We start from the raw sequence: 26603 nt of genomic DNA, 5'->3' as shown, positions 1-26603 counted from the left end.
GTTTCTTTGTTTAAATTGAAATCTCGCAGTACACTTTTATACATTTATTTCTTCATGAGTTGTTGTGCATTTTGTGAATCTATATCATAAATATTATGCTAAATTCTGCTGATGGGCAGGTACGTGCTTTATAATTTCCTCATGTAAATAATTTAGTTTTATAAAAGTTGCTTTTCGTGTTTGAAGGTCTTTGGTAAGAATACCATGACGTAACAGAACCAGACAATTATGTGTAGTGTGCTGTCTTTGAACTATAGTCTTTGGACGTGTTGCGCAGTACGATTTGCGCATGTTCCAGAGTTCCAAGTTTCCCCAAGTTTCCAGCCGGAGAACGACAGGTTGTAACGTGCTGTGTGTTTGGAGTGGTGTATTAGTTGTGTTAAATCTTAATTATCTAATTCAGCATGGCAGATGAATCGATCCAGAATGGGACAAATGGAGGAGAAGTTCCGGAAATCGAGCTTATTATTAAGGTACGTGTCAAAAAACTTTGTCGAGTGCATGGGCGTTTCTCCATGAAGACTTTGTTGCGTCTATCAACGGTTGGGCGCGTAAAATGGCTGAGTAGACAGTTCGTTCTACAAAGGTGTATGAAATGCGTCAAGAATAAGACGTTTACAATGCATTTAAATTTTCATGTTAGTTCAGACGTATTAAAAACCTTTCTGTGGATGTGCGGGACATAAAATTGCCGGTCCCCAATGCTGTTGTGAAAGGTTAGATGTAAGTTCGTTTGTCGATCAAACTGTTCACAAAGTTTTGCATATGAAGTGCTGTAGAGAATGAAAGAATCATGTCTGGATTTACAATAAATATTAAAATGAAAGTGGTATTATGACAGGGTTACGTGATACGCTTGTCAAAACCGTATAAAATAAGCCTACTTCCGTTATCTTCAATGTTTCATTTAGCAGAAACTTTCCGTGTGTATGAAGAGTCTAAGTTAGGCTACTGTTTTTTTAAGTTGCATTTTTTCTGCAGAGCATAGAATTGGTGTTGCCACAGTTGAAAATGTAGTATTTCATTGATTGAATTTTATTTTTGTCCCTTTTTGGGCCAATCTTTGATATCGCCCCACAACACAAACGTGACTGACGTCTGATTTATAAGTTTATTTATGTGTTAGATGGGTTAAATGAGGTGCTAGCTAAGTGACATGAAGCCGAGTTATGTGACAAGATTAGTGGGTTAGTTGAATGGTTGCTTTTTATTTAGTTTGCTGACTTCCTCAAAGAAATCCTGATTGATAAATAATTTATATAGTTATAGGTGTTCTGACTCTAATATTGTTAATATTGTCACAGTAACAATAAGAATATGATGCTGACATGAGTTATTTCTTGTTTGATTTACTGTGTTGTTGAAAATCTGACATTAAATTACATGAAAGTTAATTTGAATTAGCCTAAGTGGGAATAGTATGTAACTGTATGGAAGTCATTGCTTAAATAAGTGGCCTATGTTTAGTAAATGAACACTAGAACAATGCTCAGAATGTTTGGATGTAATCTTGAAGGGATTAGTGTGACAGTAGGCCTACGGGTACAATACTACAAAGAGCCAGATTCAGTATTACATTACTATAATGCCGTATTTATGAAGAGCTATTGCAGGCCTATGTGTTTTTGGTTGTAATTTGTTTTTGCCTTGTTTGTTATGATAGTAGTGGCTCGTGTTTAGGGTTGCCAACTTTTTTTTTTTTTTTTGAAGGAAATACGGGAGACTAAAGAATCGGCAAAATTTCACATATAAAATAGACAAATTATTCGATTTAGTCGCCAAAAACAATTTAAAAACAACTTTATTCTACACTTCCGCAGCTAGGCTTAAATTAAGAGTATTTTGAGACAAATTTAGTCTCGCGTAATAAGTTAGTTGGCCTACAGCAGTTTGCAGCTCTGATTTGATTAAATGTGTCGTGTTCATGTTTCCAACATCTGTCAAATTATTGTTCATAGATGAAACACCCTCTTTGTATGAGCATTACTACTTGGTCCATGTATTGTGGGTCCCTGTCACCACGGCATGGCACGTCCTCAGGTTGCGGATAGAGGAGACGGCCTCCAGATATGGAGGGTAGCTGCGAATATATTGAATAAGCAGTCGTGGACAGCCGATAAGGGGTGGTCCTCCAACTTGGGGGTTGGGCGAAGGGCTAACAACCCATCACCGTAAAAAAAACTGCTTGTTATAAATCCATACACTGCATACATTGTATTCTTCACTTGACATAATTAGGAACATTAAATCCAGACGTATGAGATGGGCAGGGCATGTAGCACGTATGGGCAAAACCAGAAATGCATATAGAGTGTTAGTTGGGAGACTGGAGGGAAAAAGACCTCTGGGGAGGCCGAGACGTAGATGGGAAGATAATATTAAAATGGATTTGAAGGAGGTGGGATATGATAATAGAGACTGGATTAATCTTGCACAGGATAGGGACAGATGGCAGGCTTATGTGAGGGCGGCAGTGAATCTGCAGGTTCCTTAAAAGCCATTTGTAAGTATGTAAGTAACACTGTTTGATTTTAAACGGGTTAACAGTAAACCCCATTCTTAGCAACCATTGTGTTCTATAAAGACAGCACATTTTAATGCATCTCTTGAACAACAAAACTTATCATATAAATAATCATTCACGGCAAAATAAAATGTTTAGAATAAACATTTTTACATTATGCAAAAATAAGGGAGGAAAATGCTTGAAGAGAAGAATAATACGGGAGCTAGGAGACTGTTAAAAATTAGGGGCAAATACGGGAGATCCTGGGAAATACGGGAGGGTTGGCAACCCTAGTCGTGTTAACCACATGCGGCCGAAATTTGTATTGGTATTTAATGCACTACACTAAGCTAAATTTAGACATTTTCACTGAATTTGGATTGTTTTGTTGTCACATACTTCTGTAATAGCCTAGGTGAAGAATGGGTAGAACAGAGAAAAATTTTCTCTGGCACCGGGATTCGAACCCGGGTTTTCAGTTCTATGTGCTGACTCTTGATCCATTAAGCCACACCAGATTCAAATTCTGATGCTGGATTGAATCCTTCTCAGTTCAAGTTCTACCTTTCTGTTCCCCTTTGGGGTCTACCCTCATGTACTGTGTCACAGAATATGTGACAGTGGCACAATGTCCAACACTGTGTACAGATGTGCACTCATTACGAGTGACCAAGTGGTCGGGGTCCGATGGAACATGTTGTCATCTTGATTCACCTTGTGATTTCTTACACTTAACTTATCTTATGGTAATGCAGAATTCTTACATGGAAATATCATATTTACTTCGGTACATCATAGTAATATTCTATATTAGGGCCTATTTTATTGGGTTATTTTACGATGCTGTATCAACATCTAGGTTATTTAGCGTCTGAATGAAATGAAGGTGGTAATGCCGGTGAAATGAGTCTGGGGTCCAGCACCGAAAGTTACCCAGAATTTGCTCATATTGGGTTGAGGGAAAACCCTGGAAAAAACCTCAACCAGGTAACTTGCCCCGACTGGGATTCGAACCCGGGCCACCTGGTTTCGCGGCCGGACGCGCTGACCGTTACTCCACAGGTGTTAGGGCCTATTATGGTATCAAATTTGGTATTGTATTACCAAAGTAAATTTACACCTGATAGTGACAGCTGAAGTCAGAATGCGTAGCTCAAATATGAATGAAATTTTTCAGCACATATGGTATTCGACTTTCAAAATATCCCATTTTTCCAAGTTATTCCATCTGCATCTGGTGTTTGAGAATAAGGTGCTTAGGAAAATATTTGGGGCTAAGAGGGATGAAGTTATAGGAGAACGGAGAAAGTTATACAACACAGAACTGCACGCATTGTATTCTTCACCTGACATAATTAGGAACATTAAATCCAGATGTTTGAGATGGGCAGGGCATGTAGCATGTATGGGCAAAACCAGAAATGCATATAGAATGTTAGTTGGGAGACTGGAGGGAAAAAGATCTTTGGGGAGGCCGAGATGTAGATGGGAGGATAATATTAAAATGGATTTGAGGGAGGTAGGATATGATGATAGAGACTGGATTAATCTTGCACATTATAGGGACCGATGGCTGGCTTATGTGAGGGCGCCAATGAACCTGCGGGTTCCTTAAAAGTCATTTGTAAGTTAGTAAATTCTATCTACACAAGATATTATAGTTTCCTCCTCTTTATGTAGAATCTGCAGAGCTTGTCGAAGTTATTGTCACCGAAGGTGGTTTAATTTCTTTCATTTGTCCTTTTATTATTGAAATAGGATATGATATGCTCTGATAATTTTGACTGAAACACGTTAAAGTATTGCTTCAGATGTTCACGACTGAGTTGCTAGAATCTCTTTAGTCCATTCTTCATCAGTTATTAGTAGACCTCGGACTTTTAGGTCCTAAAAATCTTAAATTAGGTACCTAAAATAGTTCTATCACAAATCAAAATAGATTCTAAAATTACAAAAATAGGTGAACAAAAAATGACATTATTTCATTTCCCATTACAAATTAGCCGAAACATTTGACATTATTTCATTGTACATGTCCATAATTAGAGCCAGAGTAAACAACTAACACCTTTTCTAAGTTTTCCATTGATAAAATGCATCGCTTCTCAGATAACACCATCTTATATGCCGAAAATGAGCTTTCCACATCAAATGATGACACCAGAGCATATTTAAATGTTGGTATTAGATGCAAGGGAACAGCACATTCATGTTCAGGTGTGAAGCACTGATTTGAGTTTTTCAGAAACTTTTTCACCGACATAACCAGGAACCAAGTTGATTTTTTCTGTCACGTCTTCTATCGATCCCAGTTGCGTGTAGACCGGTTTGCCTGAAGACTCTAGAGCATTAATAATGGGGACCAGAAATACATAATGTGATTTGATGAATGCAATATCCCGGGCAATTGTTGGGTCCTGCAGAAGTTTTTTAGCTGAAGTAATGCTCACTGCATCCTCCCCCAGTTTCAAAACATGACTGGCATACAGAATTACACAGCGTTTTCATATTACCAACTGTAGAAATTGGAAAATGTAAAATTAGGTAAAAATAGTTTCTAACGTGAAATTAGGTATTTCCATAATTCGTATATGTACAACTTTTCTTTTGTATATATCATGAGGAACAAAATAGGTTTTTACCTAAAATCCGAGGTCTAGTTATTAGTTTTCAAAGATGTACATTGAGTTCCAGCAAACATTCCTGGTGTTTGCTGTCCGATCAGTGGTAGATCTCCCCTGCTGCCACCTCTGCTTGCATCTGTGAACTCACGGCGCTTTGCCAGATTAAGACTTGCATCCTGTTTTATTATTCATATTAATAATATTAGGTAGTTTATTTGGCTTAATAATTATTAGCAAGCGAATTATGGACTGCTCTTTCCCCAGATCTAACACCGTGTGACTTATTTTTGGGGAACACTAAAAATAAAATGTAAGAAACTAATTCTTACATGCTGGAAGAATTTGAAGAAAACATGTGAACAGATTTGTTCTGTGACTGCAGAGGAACTGATGCATATGGATGACAGTTTTTTTTATGATGATGGTAAACTTTATATCACACAAACTCTGTGTGGCTTGGAATTGTGGTTTTCTGTTACTGTACCTCTAGTAATGTATATATTATGCAAGTCTAGTTTTCAGGTAAAGCTCCCGGTGAAGCAGACTTGAATAATTTCAAGGGAAAAATTGTTCCAGGCTGGGTATCGATCCCGGGACCTCTGGTTGAACATACCAGTGCTCGTGTGCACTCGATGGGGGTCTCTTGCATCTGGGCAGCCCACTCGAGTTGTGTGGATATAAGGGGAAAACTTGAAATGGTGTCAGGTGGAGTTCCCGGGTAGTTTAGTTGGTAGAGCGCTGGTACATTCAACCAGAAGTGGCGGGATCGATACCCGGCCTCGGAACAATTTTTCCCTTGAAATTATTCAAGTTTGTTTCATAGGGAGCTTTACCTGAAAACTAGACTTGCATAATTTATATGTTATTGGAGATTTGTTAATGGAAAACCACAATTCCAAGTCACACAGAGTTTGTGTGTACTCAATGTGGGTCTCTGGCGTATCGTCAGCTCACTCGAGTTGTGTGGATATAAGAGGAGAAATTGATACAGCGTCAGGTGGAGTTCCTGGGTAGCTCAGTCAGTAGAGAGCTGGTACAGTCAATCAGAGGTCCTGTGGTAGATACCTGGCCCCAGAACAATTTTTCCCTTGAAATTATTCAAGTCTGCTTCACAGGGAGCTTTACCTGAAAACTAGACTTGCATAATACGTTATTGGAGATACGTTAACAGAAAACCACAATTCCAAGTCACAGAGTTTGTGTGCACTTGGTGGCATCTTGTCAGCCCACTCGAGTTGTGTGGATATGAGGGGAAAAATTGAGACTGTGTCGGATGGAGTTCGTGGGTAGCTCAGTCGGTAGAGCACTGGTACGTTCAACCATAGGTCCCGGGGTCAATACCCGGTACCGGAAGAATTTTTCTCTTGAAATTATTCAATATAAAAATGGATTTGAGGAAAGTGAGATATGGTGGTAGAGACTGGATTAATCTTGCTGAGGATAGGGACTGATGGTGGGCTTATGTGAGGGTGGCAATGAAACTCTAGGTTCCTTAAAAGTCATTTGTAAGTAAGTAAGGTATTCAGTGCAGTTAAATTTGCGACTATAGGCATATGGTAGTTTAGCTTAATGTATAGAGGTCTTGCTAATATGACTACAGTTTGCAGTGTGTATATGTTTTTTTTTTTTTTTTTTTTTTTACATTTGTAAGCGTAACATTTTTTGCATTGCTTGTGGCACAAGGGTCTCAAGATTTCTGCAATACTGGATAGTTATTTTATTATAACTTGTTGATAGTTAACTTACTGCAGTTTACATTTTTTTTATAATATCAACTCTTGTTTTCCTGGCTTTAATAACATTTTACATATGAATTGATTACTGGTATTAATGCATCAATAACTACTGTATGTGTAGTAACTTAATAATAATAATAATAATAATAATAATAATAATAATAATAATAATAATAACAATAACAACACATTTTGCATACAACATCAATCATAAGTTAGTCTTTTGTTATTTCTTATATAATTTCAATGCAATTTGGAGTTACCAAGGTAAAAAAAAATGTATTTTTGAGGTGCGCTAGCAAAAAAAGATTGAATACCACTGGTCTATAGGATAATATGTTGTGCATTTAGAGGCGTAAGCTTGAGCTAATTTTTAAATGATAGTCACTTCACTGAAATTCTTCAGCCGATGAATCAAAGTCACTTTTGAAGAATTCGTTTGCTAACAACAGATTTACTGGCATGTAAAAGAACTCCTGCGGGACAAAATTCCGGCACATCCGGCGACGCTGATATAACCTCTGCATTTGCGAGCGTCGTTAAATAAAACATAACATTTTTAACATTTCAGCAATCTTCGAATGCTAAATGAATGTACTGCAATACACTGTCTTGTTTTTCTGAGTGGGTCGGCATCATCTTTCGATTATGAATCTATGAATTTGTATTCCATAACATCATCTGACACCTTAATAAATTAGCCTATGCGTAAGTTTCGTATTCGCTGGTTATGATAGGAGACATAAATTGCACAGACTTGAAATCTTATTTCGTGCATGTAGTGTATTTTCAATGATTCCTGAATGGGAGATATCAGCCTAGATCATATACAACATTATACTATGATCTAGGACAGGCCTGGAGAACTCGCAAGTAGGGGAAATATGTCAGCCTCACTCCACTTCTATTGGAGATGATCGACTTCCGCCGCGAGAATGAATGTTGATTCAGCCGAGCGTAACTAGAACGCCATGACCGCACAGGTAGAAAAGGTGGGTGGGATAAGAAAGGGGAGGAAAGAATTCGCTCTGAGGAGCTACAGTTCTGCAGGTCTGATCTAGGATATCAGGCAGTGGTATTTTCTACATAGTCTGGGATGTGTAACAACTGAAACCATTGCATCTTATTGGAAAGGGATTGTAAATTTAAGAATGTCTTTGGTAATTGCAGCAGCAGATGAGATCCAATTTAAGTTATTTGGTGTTTATTGTTCATTTGCAGAGTTAATTATTATTATTATCATCAACACTTATGTTTGAGAACCATGTGCAATGTGATTGTGAAAGTTTAATGGACGAATAGAGAAAAAGATCATAGAATAGGCCCAATGTGGTGTTGGAAAATAATTTAGAACAAGCTGGTCATATTTCCATTTATTAGACAGTTTACATTCTTTGACGTCCTGTACTTGAATTTCAGGAAATTGTGACCGCAGACTTTTCACGTAAGAAATACAAACGCTTAGGGATTTACTGCGGTTATCTCTTAAAATATGTGACTAGCTATATATTCATGAGGTCACTAATTCACGTGAACAGTGTTATCTTGTGCATTAAGAATAAAAAATGAATACCTACCTTATGTTGTAATATAGCTTAGTCAGTGTTACATTACTTACATTACATACATAATACCACCTCTCTTACGCAGAGATATACAGGGTGTTAAAAAGGGCATTCAATATTTTGTGGGGTGAATCTGTCGAGTTAGCTCTGGTCCTCCAGACTAGCCAGCCTGGTTCGATTCCCAGCGGGATCAAAGATTTACGTGTAAAATTTCTACCTTGAGACTAGGAGAAGTGACGGTGCACAACTTCTAATCACTAGATTGCCTGGGTTAAATCCGAAACCTCTCCGCAATGCATATGAGAAGGCATATGTCACTGTTGATAGTGATTCGTCCATCGAACAGGAATCATAAGTCTGGCGGCTTCATTGGTGATATTCGACAGGAGTAGGCTACGTGCTGGCACTGGGTTTCCCTTTCTCCCTTCTTCATCTTCGTCATTATTCTCACCCATTCCCTACACTACACTTCACGAACATTTACACTCACCCCAGTACACGACATAACTCTCCACAGATACACATCATGCACAGCATGGCCTGTTGAAGTGGTGTGCAACTTGAAAATGGGTCACAGTCCTGCCATCTATCCGAAATATGCGGAAACGAATCACGCAAGTGAAGTGGTAGGTAGGTATTGGATACCGGTACATATATTTTGAGGGGTGGTAGTATTCATAAAAAACCTAATAAAAATGAGTCCTAAATTAATATCTTTCGAGATATGGGTACAGAGGGTCTGTACTTGTTCATCAGCATCATAAGATATGCTGAAGAAGATTTTCATTAAAGTGTGAGCATTGAATTTTCTGAGTGGGTTAGTTTAAATGAAAACAAGACAAAAAACCTAATGAACATGGGTACTGAGAATGATATCTTCCGAGATACGAGTCCTTTTTCATCAACATGATGCTCATTGTGATTTTCATTCATTGTAGCACATTCTGCTGCCCTACGTCTTATGGAATCTCACCTTATTGCCATTTTATTTACTGCAATCTTAAAAATTCATACCTTTTGTTTCATAACTATCAGAATACAATTCAAAATTATTTCGATTTTTATGTATGAATTTTAGTAATATAATAAATTTGTCTTATTTTAAGACATTAAAGTCCAAAAACAATTTTTGAGATGGAAAATCAGTAGGTTTATGAAGACATATTTTAATTATTTTCTTCTGTAATAAATAAAGTGAATTAAAATTGGATTTAAATAAGCTACCCCATCCTATAATTCCATACATAATAAAGTTAAGTATATTGTGCGTAATAAACTTATTGACAAGTTACTTCTAGGCTTTCAGAAAAAAAAAAAAACTTTGTTGTTCCACATTTTATTAGCTGACATTTTTGGTGATTTACGTCCCATCAACTACTTGTGGTGCAAATCATATTTCAATTTATTGGACAGTTGTCATTCCGTGATTCCCTGTATTTGAATTTCAGGAAATTGCAGCCGACCAAGATTCGATTTCTTTTCGGGAAGTGATGATTTATCTTCCTATTTCGGGAACATGGTGTGTTAAGGCGGTCTTTCGTCATAACCATACGGTCATGAATGTTTGTTATTGATTCAAAATTCTCACAAGAGTAAAGACGATACCAGACTAGCGGCGCCTGTCTTTGAAAGATGACGGAAGACATCGATTTACAGTATGTATGTGGTGTAACTACAGTAGAACCCCGATTATCCGTCACCCTATTAACCGATTGCTGGATTAGCCGTCTGTCTTTCTCTCGCTTTTTTTTTTTTTTTGCTGCAGAAATATATGAAGTATTGCACATTGTATTATAACACGTTATTTTTTTTTTTCTCTAGAGAGTCTTATTACAACCCTTTTCCCTTGCATGGCCTATTGTTCGAATTGTCGTACTGTATAACTTCTAGCTATATGAAATATTTTCTACGGGTATCAAACGAACACTCATTGTGCTAAAAATCGGAAAAAAAAAGTGTAAATAATTGAGTGTTTTGGGGAAAGATAAACCGTGGCTCATCTCGCATCAGAATACGAGATTGGAGTGTAGAAAGTTCGTAAATCTACAACACGAGAACTCAGATACTGATATCTTTCCACAGACAGCCATTACAACGAGTTTCCTTATCCCTTAAAAACCCGTCGTTGATAATCAGACTTAAATTAGTGAACTTCTGATCCCCTATCTGGCATATTAAACGCAACACCGGCAAAACCAAGAAGGGAATTACGAAAGTGTAAATATTATTCACTAAATTTACGAAAATATTTTATGGTACGGATTATCCGATTTTTCGATTAACTGTTCAGCCCACCCCCTCATTACCACGGATAATAGAGGTTCTACTGTACTATATTCGAAAAAAAAAAAAAGTCAAATTTTCAATGAACATTAAACGGAAAATAAAATTACTAGTGAATGCCGTCGTTCATAAAAGACATTTACCTACATAACCCTATTTTAGATTTTTTTTTTTCTATATTTCCAAAGTATCTTCGTTCCCGGTTTAACTACTTATCCTCCAATCACAATCTAAACACCAGGTCACAGGAGAGCCAAATCCTAGCAATTCCTGCCCACAGAACATCCCACTATTCATCCTCCTTTACTGTCTCAGTCCCCCGTGAATGGAATTCTCTACCTCAGAAGATAGGGGCTGCTAGACAATAACCACTTTCAAGAAAAGGCTAAACGATTTCTTACGGGCGCAGTCAAATTGAAGTTATAATTGTGATCGAGTTTAATAATTTAATTTAATTTAGGTATGACTATCATTACTATTACTGTTATTATTATTATTATTATTATTACATAATTATTTTATTGGTGTTGTGAAGATGAAAAGAATTGTCATTGTATTATATTAATTATGTTATATTCATAGCATTGTAGTAATTTTCTATCATACTGGTTGAGTGGAAGAGAAGGCCGAATGGCCTTAACTCTGCCAGTTAAAATAAACCATTATTATTATTATTATTATTATTATTATTATTATTATTATTATTATTATTATTATAAATTACTGCTTGATAAATTTGCTGTAAAACGATTACTCTCGTATGTTTATTGATGGTCTTACTGTTAAATGTGAAAAACATGGCATAGTGTTTGCCTCGATGAAAACAAGAGATGTTGACGTTAGACTATTATATAATTAACTTCAAAATAAAATTAGCATACCACACCTCAGATCCTTACGTCTTAAGTCTCGTATGTAATTTATGCGCCGTAGTATCTAGTATCCAAGTGTAGAAAGGAGAAATCTTTAATACGGTCGGTGAATAAATTATATTAGGTGGATCATGAGTTCTTGGTAACTGTTGAGCGTCATGTTCACACTATTCATTAACATTGTCCGTAAGGCCATATATGGTTTTTATGTATTGACAGGTACGGCAACCCGAGGGCCTCTGTCAACCTCGACAGTGAACTTCGTGTTTTCCATTACATACATACATGCAAAATTAAACTTTTAATGCCAGAATATGTGAGTGTATACATACGTAAGTATGCATGCAAGCCACTGGCGTAGCTCAGTTGACAGGCACTTACCTTCTGATCCGGAGTTGCGCTGGGGCGTGGGTTCGATTCCCGCTTGGGCTGATGTATGCATGTATTGTCATATATCTACTTGCCCCAATTTTGACATCATTTTACACAACGATGTGTGAATGTATCATGAACAAGTATTGCAGTGCTATTGATAGTAAATGTAAGCTTCAAGATTTTCGTGAACATAATAGATTCTTAGACAATTTTCTCGTTTAAATTTATGTAGGTTTTCGTGTAATAATGACTATAGAATTTCAAACACGACAGTTTCCACAACTTCCACTGTTCGATGATCCCTCAGAGGTATTGCAGGAATTTGATGAATGACGTAATAGTTGATAAGACTCATGCGAGTGACAGCTACTATATATATGTGTGTGATTTCAGTCAATTCTCTACGCTGGTCTGCAGCTCATGAAACTAGTACTGTACCAATGGAAAGAGAAACTCAAAAAGTTTAGTTCCTTACTTTAAAGATGTTCAGTGTGTCCCCACTTGGTAACACAGCACACATCAAACCTATAGTCAAGTTCCACGTAGGTACGCGGATTTTCCGACCTCCAGATTTTGAGGTGATGTTTGTTCATCTTACCAGAAAGATGAAAAGTGGTTTCGTCAGAAAACACCACAAAACGAATAAATTCATCATCGTTTACAATATTAAAGTCTGCATACTTATGCAGAAATTTCTTTGTAGCACTTTGTCCTCTGGTTTTAGGGCTTGCAGCAACTGTAGTCGATACGGGTGAAATCGCAACTGCTTCCGAAGAATCTTGCCTTAAAATCAGTGCACCATTTACTGATTGTAGGCCCCACTGGGTGGATCTGCACCAAACTTTGTTCGGTAATGCCGTTGCACGTTAATTACCTATTGGGTCACATGAAAATCAAGCACACATTAAAGCTTTTCTGTGCTCTATAGCTGCCATTTCGCCTCAGCAATGAACAAATTTGTTTATATGTGCTATTATGAGGCAGTGTTACCAACTAGGAAAACATTGTTGCCACAACTGGTTTCTCTTTTCATTGGGGTTATTTTCATGCACATCAGATTCATAAAACGTAAATTTCATTAAGTTCGAAACTGGAAATGTCTTTTGTATGAGTCCTGTACCTAAAAACCATGAAAAAAACAAAATTTTCCAATTTAATTTTGAATTGTGATAAAGTCCGGCAGTCCCTGACGTCATTAGGTAACGAATTCCAGAGGTGAGGTATTTCTACAGTGTAGGACGATGAGTATAAAGACGTTCTGTGCTGGGGGATAGAAAGAAGTGCTTGTTGCCGGTTTCAAAGAGTTGTAAGAAATTGAAAGCACCATAGCAGATAATTCGGAGTAGAATGCATGATTCTAAATAGAAAAGACAGTGAATGTATTGTTCTTCGTTCCTTCAGACGCATCCATGAAAGTAACTGGAGGAAAGGTGTTATATGGTCAAATTTACGAGTATTGAAGATGAATCGTATGCACACATTATGAACATATTGTAGTCTCTCAGCTAAGAGTGAACTTACATTAGGTAGTAAGGCATCGCAATAATCAAAATTTGGCATTACAAGCGTCTGTATAAGATTCCCTTTTTTTAGACTAAGTGGTAGAAATTCTTTCACATGAAACAAGGAGTGAAGTAGAGAAAATATTTTTTTGAAAGTGTGTGTTATCTGAGTGTTCCAATTTAAATTGCTAACTATAAAAATGCCACGGTTTTTAACTGTTTCACTGTATTCAACAGTAATCCCATTTAATGTTATATATGGTATGGTACTACTATCAAGATGCTACGTAGACGATTATGTCTAGGGGGCGGATGTTGATGACGTAAAACTCTACTTAAAATGATCATTAAAATGCCCTTAAACTAATGGAAAAATTACATAAAATTAAAAGAAAATGACAAATATTATTCACAGTACTCGCACCACAACTTCTTAAAAATGAGTCACCTTGTTTCATTCACTGCCCTGCAAATGTCGGAGAGAAGAGACTGCTTCCTGGAATTTGACTAAGATAAAGGAAAATAGCATGCAACAAAATGAAAGTTTTAAGGGAAAACTGTACATTTTAATGAGGGTTTACAATGTGTTTCAATCAGGAGTGGTCCATGTCAGTGCCTTCATTCTCTGTCTCCTTCACCTTCCGCTCTTCACTTTTGTTACCAGACCTTCCAGATAGGGAGTGTAAATTACAAAACAAATTGTGGACGCAGCGTGCATTCTTGCAATCTTTGTGTTAAAGATACTGTCTACTGGAGTACATCCCTTCCGAACAACATTGGGGACACAACGTCCTATTGTCCAGGAAACTGTGAAAGTTTCCCCCCTTCCAAACATAAATTCTAAACTATAAAATTCAAACTTCACTGTTATTCAGTAGGTAATTACTAATAGGATCTACTACTCATCTGTTTACTTAGAAATTGTACATTTATTTCAGAATGTATTCAGTGTTGGCTATCGCGTTAAGGTAAGCGTTCACTACATCGTATCGCACTCCTCGTACGAATCGCACGCAACGGATATTTTAAGTGCAGTGCGTTCACTGTAACGGCTCCATCTCATCGCCTCATCGGATTCCCCTATCAGCTGTTTGAAACATGACGTCGTACGATATTGACATTGGTGAAAACAAAGGAGTTGAGGTTAGGTCTATTAATTATGACTGTTAGCGAATAAGAATTTGTAATAGCTTCATACGTCTTAATTGAAAAGGAAGAAACGAAAGAAATATTGGTTACATATATATATATATATATATATATATATATATATATATATATATATATATATGCAAGAAACGACTTGATTACTGTAATGGGAACGCCTCAAATTATATAATTCTTCGCAATTTTCTACAAGCGAAATAAGTTTTCCGTCTGCCATTTTGTCGCGATACTGAACAAGGCACAACATAATAGTAACATACGATGAAAGAGTAATGGAACGGAGAAAAATTCTCTCCGGCGCCGGGATTTGAACCCGGGTTTTCAGCTGTACGTGCTGATGCTTTATCCACTAAGCCACACCGGATACCACCCCGGCGTCGACAGAATCGTCTCAGATTAAGCTCCAACTCTTGGGTTCCCTCTAGTGGCCGCCCTCTGCACTACGTCATAGATGTCTATGAACGTAGGACCGAAGTCCACACATGTGCTTAGGTGCACTCGTTATGAGTGACTAGTTGGCCGGGATCCGACGGAATAAGCGCCGTCTTAAATCACGATGTGATTTACGCATATCATATACATTATATTATATATTTGCATGGAAATATCATATGTACTTCAATATATATATGCGTAAATCACTTCGTGATTTAGGACGGCGCTTATTCCGTCGGATCCCGGCCAACTAGTCACTCATAACGAGTGCACCTTAGCACATGTGTGGACTTCGGTCCTATGTTCTTAGACATCTATGACGTAGTGCAGAGGGCGGCCACTAGAGGGAACCCAAGAGTTGGAGCTTAATCTGAGACGATTCTGTCCGACGCCGGGGTGGTATCCGGTGTTGCTTAGTGGATAAAGCATCAGCACGTAGAGCTGAAAACCCGGGTTCAAATCCCGGCGCCGGAGAGAATTTTTCTCCGTTCCATTACTCTTTCATCGTATGATGACGCAGAATATCTGCATGGAAATACCATATGTACTTCGGTACATTAAAGAAAAATATATATTAGTAACAGCTGAGAAATTAAAATTGACTTATTAAAGGAGGCCATGATCGCACGCATCGGAAAAGTTGCTCATCCGAGAAACGTGGACGGATTTGCCGAGAGGCGATGCGTGCGATACGATGTAGTGAACGCGGTTACGTAAGAATTACAGCAAAGGTTGTCTTTTTCCGATCCGTGCAATTCGTCCGATGAGTGCGATACGATGTAGTGAACGCTTACCTTTAGTGGGACAGTAGGAATAGAAGTATGAACTGGATACAAATAATCTTATGCAACACATATTTGCTTGCATTCAAGGTTGTGTTCCTGTATGAACTCCCTTTCCCCAATACACTCATCTGTACCGTATCTTCTGTCCATGCCCTTGTACTGCTTTAGCCTGTTTATGGAGAGACCGGTTAGTGCGAATGTGTAGGCGTGCAGGACAAATCCTAGTGCAAGTCCTTGTAGGCCGATTTCATACTCGTAACTCATAGTGCCAGGTTTCGCAATTTTTCGCGATCATTGTTCTTGTCGGAGACTTCTGGGGCGGGGGTTCATTTGAATGGCTGGCCGAGACCCGGAGGGCGCTGTCCCGCTGACCCACATTGCAGTCGTAGAAAACACCTTGCACATCACACACGTTGCTTACGGTAGGTGGTCTGGACTCAGTGGCGTTCGGCCAACTTCTGTAGCATGATTAATGGATCTGACCGCTAACGCTGTATCAGAAGCGAAAACTATTCAGTTGTGACGAGAGAAAGCAGTTGTGATAAATTTTTCAAGTAACTTCATTGTAGGCGAGGCGGAGAAATTAGCATCTGCGGTTGCCACGCTTGTCTCTGGACTCGGGGATTGGTGGTTTGAAACCTGACAAAAGACGATGGCGAATGTTGCATTGTAAGCTGGACGGTTAGAGTAGTGTGCTTTTCATGCCGGAGACCCGGGTTCAAATTCTTTTGAAATTTATAATTATTTTTATGTAATATCAAGGTGTGAAATATGTACATATTTCACACCCATGTAAGAGAAATAAGCTGAATATGTACCAAAATATGTAAAATCATGAAAATATTTAATATCAATATCTGACAGGTATAGGAATATACATAGGCCAAATAGAAATGATTGGGACGAAATTCAAATAGGGTAAACCATACAGTTATTGGCCACCTTACAGTTATTGGCCACTTGAAATTTGATGTGTCATTATAAGACAGGATGTGCAAATAATTAATTAATATTTTGCCAGATGGTAGCAGCATGTTTTCTTATTTGGTAGTTACTTTAATTTTCAACAACAGATAGCACTGTGTGATGAAAAAGATGTTTTTGCAAAACACACGTTCCCAGGCTTTGGTTTCTTGTGAAATTCTTAAGAACTGTGTTGTGGTTGAGTCGTTATAATTACTGTTCCTTTTAATTGGTATTCATTATTATTCCAATTATGAGGTAAGTACATCTCTATTTTCACTTTACACTTATAAAACGTAATGAAAAACAATCCCTAAATTTTCAAAATTTACTGGCTAATAACTGTTTAATTATAACTCATTTTTCAGTTATTGGCCACCCCGGCCAATAACTGTAATTTTAAAATAATTTTAAAAATCAATTATTTTCCTTCATTTAACTTATTAAATGCCACTATTTCACTAGGATTTTTATTTTGAGTCCATTAAGCGTGTGCATAGTTATTAGCCACGTGGCCAGTAACTGTTTTAATGGGTGGCCAATAACTATTCTTGTTTATTTTATACCCTGGTTAGATTATTTTTAAGATTCCAAAATGGGCTGACTATAAGCCAAAGGCGATGAAGGTAACATTGGAAGAATTGGAAACTCACAGGACTTCACTTAGAGTCATTGCTAAAAAGTATGGTGTTCCTAACGCAACCCTAAATATCAAAATAAAGAATGCTAAAACGGAAAGGTGATTTGAATCTTATAGCTTAGGAGGAAATTGATAATGAATGTTCTGAAAATGTCATTTCATATCGAACACTGGATGCAGTCAAATCTACGGGGATGTTTCCGATCTCTGAAACGAATTTGAATGACATCATGTGCATCAGGAGTCACACGACAGCTGAACTGTGGCGCGAAGTGACAGACCAGTAGTGATTTATCTCATACTCAGAGTGCACGGCGACTCACAGCAAAAATTCCCAAGAAAATCGAACATTTTTGGGAGGGATACATAACAACTCTTTCCGGTGCCAAGTACACTGAAGTGAAAATAAAAGAAGTTTGTAATAAACGAGATTTCGTTATGTCCTAGAAAGGCACCTTCTGTATACTTAATAAGATTGGTAAAGTTCGAATGGAATTAATTTGTATCATCTCGTGCGGAGCGACGACTTGTGACGGGGGGGGGGTGGATTTGCTTGATTTTTCCACTCTGGAATTAATCCCATCCGAGCTTTGCCAGTCTTATTAAGTACACATAAGATGTCTTTCTTAGAAATAATAAAACCACGTTTTTGCAGACTCCTATGATTTTCATGTAACTGTACTTGGCATTGGAAAGAGTTGTTATGTACACCTCCCAGAAAGGTTAACTTTTCTTGGGAATTGCTACTGTGATACACTGTGCACTCTGATTATGAAATCACTTACTACTGGTTTGTCACCTCTCGCTGCAATTCAGCTGTCGGTGTGATTCCTGACGCACATGAAGTCATTCGAATTCGTTATCAGAGATCAGAAACAACCCTGTACTCAATAAGAAGTTTTGGCTGACAATATTGACAATTACACCTATTATAAAATGCAAGAGATGAACCCCGGAATCTGACTTTCCATGACAATTTTGTATATTTTGTATTTTTTGTTGGCTATTTAACAACGCTGTATCAACTACTAGGTTATTCTGCGTCGATGCGATTGGTGATAGCGCGATGGTATTTGATGAGATGAGACCCAGGATTCGCCATAGTTTACCTCACATTCTCCTTACAGTTGGGGAAAATCTCGGAAAAACTCAAATGATCATCTCAAGCAGGAACGAACCCATGCCAGGGCACAAGTCTGGATCGGCGGGCAAGTGCCTCAGTCGACTGAACTACGCCAGTGGCCGACTCCCCATTGCACATCAACAAGTGTGAATGCAGGTTGTAGTTGTTAACATTCTGGTTGTGGTAACATAAATGTAAGTGAGAGCCATCGGCGTATCTCGGTCATTTAAGGCGCTTGCCTGCCGATTTGGAATTGCGTTCGGGCACGGGTTCGATTTCTGGTTGGGTTTTTTCCGAGGTTTTCCTCAGCTGTAAGGGAAATGTCAGGTAATCCATGGGGAATCCTTGGCCTTATCTCGCCAAATATCATCTCGCTATCACCAATCCCATCGACGCTAAATAACCTCGTAGTTGATAGAAGTAAAAAGAACATAAGTAAGAAAATAGCTTCCATGCTCAAAAGAGTCAAGAACACAGCAATTGGAAAGTCTCTGGTTTGGCCAGAGACACCTAAAAGAGAAGGAAAACATGATATAGAAAGATTGCCATTTTCGATAATATCACTGAGCTACCAGGATATGCACAGAAAGAAGCGCGAACAGAAAGTCGTCCAAGAAAAGAAAAGAGATAGAGAAAACGTGAAGTTGCGCAAGAAGGAAAAGAGGAAACACAAATGGCAAATCGAACACTTTTTAGAGAATTGCAAAACGAATGAAGTCCAATTTGTGACATTTGCAAGAAGCTTTCAGTAAAATTTGATGTGAAGATTGTAAAAAAGTATTTTATGTAAATTATATTTCACGTAAACACAGACAACATATTCCTGAAAAAGATGGTGATATCTCCCTATGTCACTCATTTTTATAAAGAAGAAGATTCACATAACAGTATGGACCTTAAGGGTAGTTCAAACGATGATGATTTCCTTGAAGAACTTGATAAACTAGCAACATATAAATAAGGGCCTACAGAGCAAAGAGACATGTGGATTTATATTTTACATAAAACTGGTGTTACGGCAGTGCAATGCATATGTAAATAACTAATAGAAATAATAGCAAGAGTTCAAAATAATATTTGCAACCAAAACAAAAATAAATGTCTGTTACAGTTGACAATTGTGAAGTGGCCAATAACTATACAGTCAGTGGCCAATAACTGTCAAGAAGTGGCCAATAACTATAATTTCATACATATTAATATTATTTGGCCACTAGTATCATACAGTATTATTGAATCCATTTGTGTAACAGTGATTTGAATAAAGAAATAATTGACAATTACAGATGCACAAACAGTTCCTTCTTACAATATAATGCATTGAAATCCTCGACTTTCAAACATAAAACTTTCCTTAAGTGGCCAATAACTGTATGGTTTACCCTACAAACTGCTGAGCCATTTATACCGGAACCCACACTTTCTGAAGTCAAAATTGCGATAGAAAATCTGAAAAAGTACAAGTCTCCAGGTATTGATCAAATTCCAGCAGAATTAATACAAGAGGGTGGAAGGGCATTATCTAGCGAAATTTATAAACTTGTACTTGCAATTTGGGAAAAGGAAATTGTACCAGAACAATGGAAGGATTCCATAATCGTACCTATTTTTAAGAAGGGGGACAAGACTAACTGTAGTGACTTTCGAGGAATATCACTTTTGTTGACGTCGTACAAAATTTTGTCGAATATCCTTCTGAGAAGATTAACTCCATATGTAGATGAAATTATTGGGGATCATCAGTGTGGTTTTAGGCGTAATAGATCGACTATTGATCAGATTTTTTGTATTCGACAGATAATGGAGAAAAAATGGGAGTATAAGGGTACAGTGCATCAGTTATGCATAAATTTCAAAAAGGCATATGACTCGGTTAAGATAGAAGTTTTATATGATATTCTTGGTATTCCCAAGAAGCTAGTTCGATTATTTAAAATGTGTCTCAGTGAAACGTACAGCAGAGTTCGTACAGGTCAGTTTCTGTCAGATGCATTTCCAATTCACTGTGGGCTAAAGCAAGGAGATTCACTATCACCTTTACTTTTTAACTTTGCTCTAGAGTATGCCATAAGATAAGTCCAGAATAACAGAGAGGGTTTGGAATTGAACGGGTTACATCAGCTGCTTGTCTATGCGGATGACGTGAATATGTTAGGGGAAAATCCACAAACGATTAGGGAAAACACGGGAATTTTACTGGAAGCAAGTAAAGAGATAGGTTTGGAAGTAAATCATGAAAAGACAAAGTAAATAATTATGTCTCGTGACCAGAATATTGTACGAAATGGAAATATAAAAATTGGGAATTTATCTTTCGAAGAGGTGGAGAAGTTCAAACATCTTGGAGCAACAGTAACAAATATAAATGATACTCGGGAGGAAATTAAACACAGAATAAATATGGGAAATGCCTGTTATTAATCGGTTGAGAAGCTTTTATCATCCAGTCTGCTGTCAAAAAATATGAAAGTTAGAATTTATAAAACAGTTATATTACCGGTTGTTCTTTATGGTTGTGAAACTTGGACTCTCACTTTGAGAGAGGAACATAGGTTAAGGGTGTTTGAGAATAAGGTTCTTAGGAAAATATTTGGGGCTAAGAGGGATGAAGTTAAAGGAGAATGGAGAAAGTTACACAACACAGAACTGCACGCATCGTATTCTTCTCCTAGCATAATTAGGAACATTAAATCCAGACGTTTGGGGCAGGGCATGTAGCACGTATGGGCGAATCCAGAAATGCACATAGAGTGTTAGTTGGGAGGCCAGAGGGAAAAAGACCTTTGGGGAGGCCGAGACGTAGATGGGAAGATAATATAAAAATGGATTTAAGGGAGGTGGGATATGATGATAGAGACTGGATTAATCTTGCTCAGAATAGGGACCGATGGCGGGCTTATGTGAGGGCGGCAATGAACCTCCGGGTTCCTTAAACGCCAGTAAGTAAGTAAGCAAGTATCTGGCAGGTATAGGATAGGTAAGACTTTCCAGTTGTTATTTCATAGAGCACCCGACTTTTTTACCGCATACTTGACACATTGCAATTTTTCCATCTGTAGTGAAACCTTCGTCCATCGCAATCCATGATTTTATTTTTGTCGTTAGTATTGAAGATACAGAGGCCATTTTAGTTAGTTAAAAGCAGTAGATAAACTCACTTGCACTTTATACTGTAAGTACTAAAACTGAGTGAACTGAATGACACAACAGTACTGCAAGCACTGTTTCGCTTTACTGGATTAGGAGAAAATAAGAGGAGATGTGGGACACATGCATTTTAGCTGCTCCCTGTAAGAAACAAAGTATATACTAAAACCTCAAACTATAGGCATTTACAAACTGTTGTCTGCCTGGAACTAAGGACGTTATGTTTCGTGCCGAAATATATCTTTTCTTGAGTAGGTAAAAATCTGTGTAAACTTTCCTAACAGAAGTTAATTTTTTTTTCCTTTTAGAGAAGTAAAAATGAATAAACCCCCCTAAATATGTAGATTTATGTAATACCAAGCCATAATATGTAGCCTAATGTGGGGTAAATATGTAAAAATATGTAGTATAAAATTCGATTATATTAATGGTAGTTACAAGATTCGCAAAGATTTGTTATTTATATACGGTTAGGTTTGAAAGGAATATAATATGTAATTACATAAAAATCCGGTCCCTATTTATAATATACAGATGTGATAAGTTTTCTCGAATATTCAACGTTAGTTCTGCGGCCATTCCTTCTATCCATCATATATCTGTTTCTTAAGTACCCGGTCTTAAAATAACACTGTAACACCCTCTGGCATTTGACATGCGCCGTGTATGTGACTAGCCATTGACCTGAAAATGTTTCGACGGAGAAAGGAAAGCCTGACATATGCCTGCAGGAGAGAAATAAACGTGGGTCATGTGCCATACTAAATTTATGGCACAAAAAAAAAGTTCTCTCAATAATTCTCAAAACCCGTCTCCGCATTATTCCCTTACAATTCTTTCACGTACTCTATAGCTACCATTGCTGGGACTAACACCCGATTGTCGTTCTGGTATATAAAAGTAGGAACAATGTAATATATTTTTTCATTATTCATCAGTCTAATGAATCTAATCAATCACTCTAGATCACCAGCCTGTCGCCTGGGTTAGAGTGCCGGTCAGGCCTGATATTTTTCATTGAAAATCCATAGTGACACTTGTGACGGATGGTGAAGGTTACTTAAGTCCGAGGCACTATAGAAACTTGCTAAAATATCTTGGATTTATAGTATTGATTAATAGAAGTTGATGTAATCACTGGGAGAGCTATATGCCCAACCCACCCTAAATACGTACCTTACTTATATACGGAAATCGTCGTGCGTGAATGAAAAATACGGCCATATTTCGCTAATGTGACAATGGGTTTCAGTGTCACCAACATAATAATACTACACACCTAATCTAACCTAACCTCTCACATAATACTACACATCTAATCAAATCTAACCTGTCACATAATACACACCTAACCTAACCTAACACACAATACTACTCATCTAGTAACATTCCTCACGTTTAATATACAGGGAAACCTCTCCTTACGGACACCCTCAAGATACGGACACTCCTCATATACGGACAGATTTTTATGTCCCAACTGAAATAATATAGAAATAATGATAAATTAAACTCTCGTTTACGGACACTGTCAGACACGGGCACGGACAGGTGTTTCACAGTCCTAAAGCTTGCTTTACCTCCTGACTGCGGACAGAACTTGGGTTTCAAGACAAAATGTGTTACAAAAATGGAAACTTTAGTTTTGAGAACTGTACAGAAATTCCTTAACATGAAACATAACATAAGGGTCTCGTAGGCTACCACTAGCCCAGCCGACTACCCCTTGTTAGCTGGAAGCGGGTGGATAAACAAAATCATAAAATTTAACCTGTCTGATGGGTCCAAGGTTTCCGCGATCGTAATATTTTATTCGACACATGATGGGGTTAGTAGGATTATTCTCTTCACTTCAATCAGTTGTTCTGTTTCGAGAGACATGGCACCTGAACGTAAAGGTTAAGTTGAAAAGTATAAATTACAGTACCGCATAACTGTAGACCTAGAATAAAATTGCATGGCACAATACTGTATTTTCCTTTTTCGGTCTTATCTACTCTAGTTCGGAGTTGCAAAGAATTTACTGTAGTACTGTATACTGTATTTAGAATTAAAGTACAGTAATACATTTCATTTAAAGCGTGAAGGGATACATAATGCATAGCTAATTATAAATTTACTGTTAGTTTGGGGAGCCTCCCTCCCAATAAAGGACACCTCCCAGATGCGGACAGATTGTTACGTCCCTTCGATGTCCGTAAATGAGAGGTTTCACTGTAATTTCGTTTGCATGTATTGCCAACCCTGCTATTCGTGTCGGTAGCCATCTAGTGGAAGTGGATCGTAATGCCAGGAAGATAATATGTCGACTTTGGTAATAATTACATTTAGTTCGTTCAGTGTATGTTTTGTGATATATTACATATGTTAATGTAGTTAGCGTAGTGTAGAATTGAAATGTGTTGTGGCTGTTATAAAAGTATTGAAAATTGGTTTATAGCGCCACATTGGCAGTGGGAGAAGTGTGCAATATTCGTTCAGTGGCTGGTGGATACTCTACCTTTTTTTTTTTTTCCGGGGATCTCCCGTTTCCCACGGTAGGCATCAACGTTATTCCTTCTGATCTCCATTCCATTAATATTCCACAGCATTCCCAGTACAATAACAATGAAAGGGGGGGGGAAATGGGAGGAGAAACAAAATGTACGCGATCGCTCGTCATTGCAAGGAAGTTTAGAGCTGAGATTCTGCACATTTAAGGGACAAAACTAAAATTCTTTCAATCACTGCTCTCTTAAATTGATTGAGCATATTGGGGATTAAATCAATGGCTTTGCCAAAACACTCTGAGAAATGTTTCATATAAAATAATTTTTATCTCGAAAAGGAACCAAAAACGAGCAAAATTGTATTAAACTTTTTTGTTTGAAATAAAACCCCTGAAATTACGTTTCACCTTGCCACTGTAAAGCGCGGTATTTTTATATTAGGTTGAGATATCCCCTTTCGACTCCATGAAGGCACATGGGGGCATAGAGGTAGAGCTAGCTGCATTTAGAATTTCAACTTGTGTGGTCGGGACCATGTTTCGACCACATTGTACTCTCCAAAAAAGACCGTCACTCAATTTGACAGGGTGAGTGGACTCCTGGGCAGTTCTAGAAGTTTCGGTAACGAAAACATCTTGCCACCATGCAGCATTGATCCCGGGACCTTCCAACACGTAGCAATTGCTTGGTCGCCAATATCTTAATAAAACATACCAAATTGTAGGATTTGTTGGGAAAATACAAACATGCTAGACGTTGGCTGTCATTTGTTTTTATACACGCACACACAGTAATAAATTTATACATACTACTCGTTTAAACTAACTTGCAAGATTATAAGTCGAGGGAAATGTGTTTAAACGTGTCCGAAATTTAGTTTATTTCATTGCATTTACTTTATTTGTCAACAATACTCGAATCTCTAATCAGTTATGGTTTACCTTTACGGAATTTACTTACAAAACCAGTGTGGTGATGACGTAAAAATATTGGTAGAAAACATTAAAGTAACTTAATATATTTATGCTAACATTACAGGCATAAATTAAATATTTTTCGAGATTCAAAATGTAATGTTCATAATGTTATATCCGTTTTTTGGGCAGTGGAACTGGTTACATTTTTAGGTTAATACAACACTTTATCTATCAGAAATGAAGGAGCTTAGTGAAAGCGTCTGAAGGTTGTGAAATATATGACTCGTAAAGATGCCTTGTTTCTTGGCATTCCTTTAGCTTCACCACTGAATTAGGTTACAAGACGGCATGAAGTTGTTGCACATGCTCTTGGATTGTAACTTTTGAAGCAGTAGTTTTGCGACAATAATGTTTTCGCATTGCTACTTTAAAGACAACTGCATCTAGTTTAAAAGCGCTCTTGTGCTTGTTTTTGAAGTTACTACTAATGTGTGATTTATTAGAACAGTAGGATTTATCTTTTTATATGGATAATACATGACCAAAGTGTCTCATTACTAGGGAACGAAGTCTGGACACAGAAACATTGCCACAGGTTTAAGGAACATTAGGTTTAGGATGACGTTTACTTTACTGATATACTTTCAGGTTCGTATGCAAAATGAAAAAAGGTCGCGTGAAGGGAGCTCATTCGAAGTTTATTTAGTGCGGGGTATGTTTTGTTTATTGCATTCTAATAGGTTGTTTCGACACAGCATCCCATTTTCTGTTTAAAAGATAAACCTTTCGTAAGGAGTTCAGTTGTACTAATCTAGTGAAGGTACTTACTTACAAATGGCTTTTAAGGAACCCGAAGGTTCATTGCCGCTCTCACATAAGCCCGCCATCTGTCCCTATCCTGTGCAAGATTAATCCAGTCTCTATCATCATACCCCACCTCCCTCAAATCCATTTTAATATTATCCTCCCATCTACGTCTCGGCCTCCCTAAAGGTCTTTTTCCCTCCGGTCTCCCAACTAACACTCTATATGCATTTCTGGATTCGCCCATACGTGCTACATGCCCTGCCCATCTCAAACGTCTGGATTTTAAGTTCCTAATTATGTCAGGTGAAGAATACAATGCGTGCAGTTCTGGGTTGTGTAACTTTAGTGAAGGTACTGTGAAATTAAAATGTAGCCAATAAAATCTGCAAACTTGCTTGTCCTTGTAAAGGAGTTCGGAGATGACTATTTTTCAGTCAAAGACGAAAATATGTTATGGTGCAAACAAAGTGTGCAAGATAGTCATAAAAGTTAATAAGCGTCGTAATTTACAAAGACATTATGACTCCAAAAGACACATCGAACATTAAACACATTAGATAATTTTGCATCATTATATTGACATTTGGCACTATATTAACTGCAATATTATATTCTAGCATCTATTACCGTTATGTATTTTCTTTCTTTCGTTTGTGTTGTTTGTTGT

General features: G+C 37.6%; 1 protein-coding gene across 2 annotated transcripts in view; it reads left to right on the top strand.

Moving 5' to 3' along the window:
* The first annotated feature begins 291 nt into the window (after positions 1-291).
* The window catches only part of Clic (chloride intracellular channel protein 5), a 340626-nt gene continuing 314314 nt past the window's right edge, over positions 292-26603 (top strand). For both annotated transcript variants that reach the window (XM_069826752.1, XM_069826751.1), the window contains exon 1: positions 292-473. In XM_069826752.1, coding sequence (XP_069682853.1) covers positions 405-473 — 69 coding nt within the window. In that variant the 5' untranslated portion in view covers positions 292-404. The remainder of the gene's footprint in view (positions 474-26603) is intronic.

The sequence above is a fragment of the Periplaneta americana genome, chromosome 5 (assembly GCF_040183065.1).
Source record: "Periplaneta americana isolate PAMFEO1 chromosome 5, P.americana_PAMFEO1_priV1, whole genome shotgun sequence".
Classification (NCBI taxonomy): Eukaryota; Metazoa; Arthropoda; class Insecta; order Blattodea; family Blattidae; genus Periplaneta; species Periplaneta americana.
Note: the sequence above shows the minus strand (reverse complement) of the source record. Positions and strands in the feature narration are given on the sequence as shown.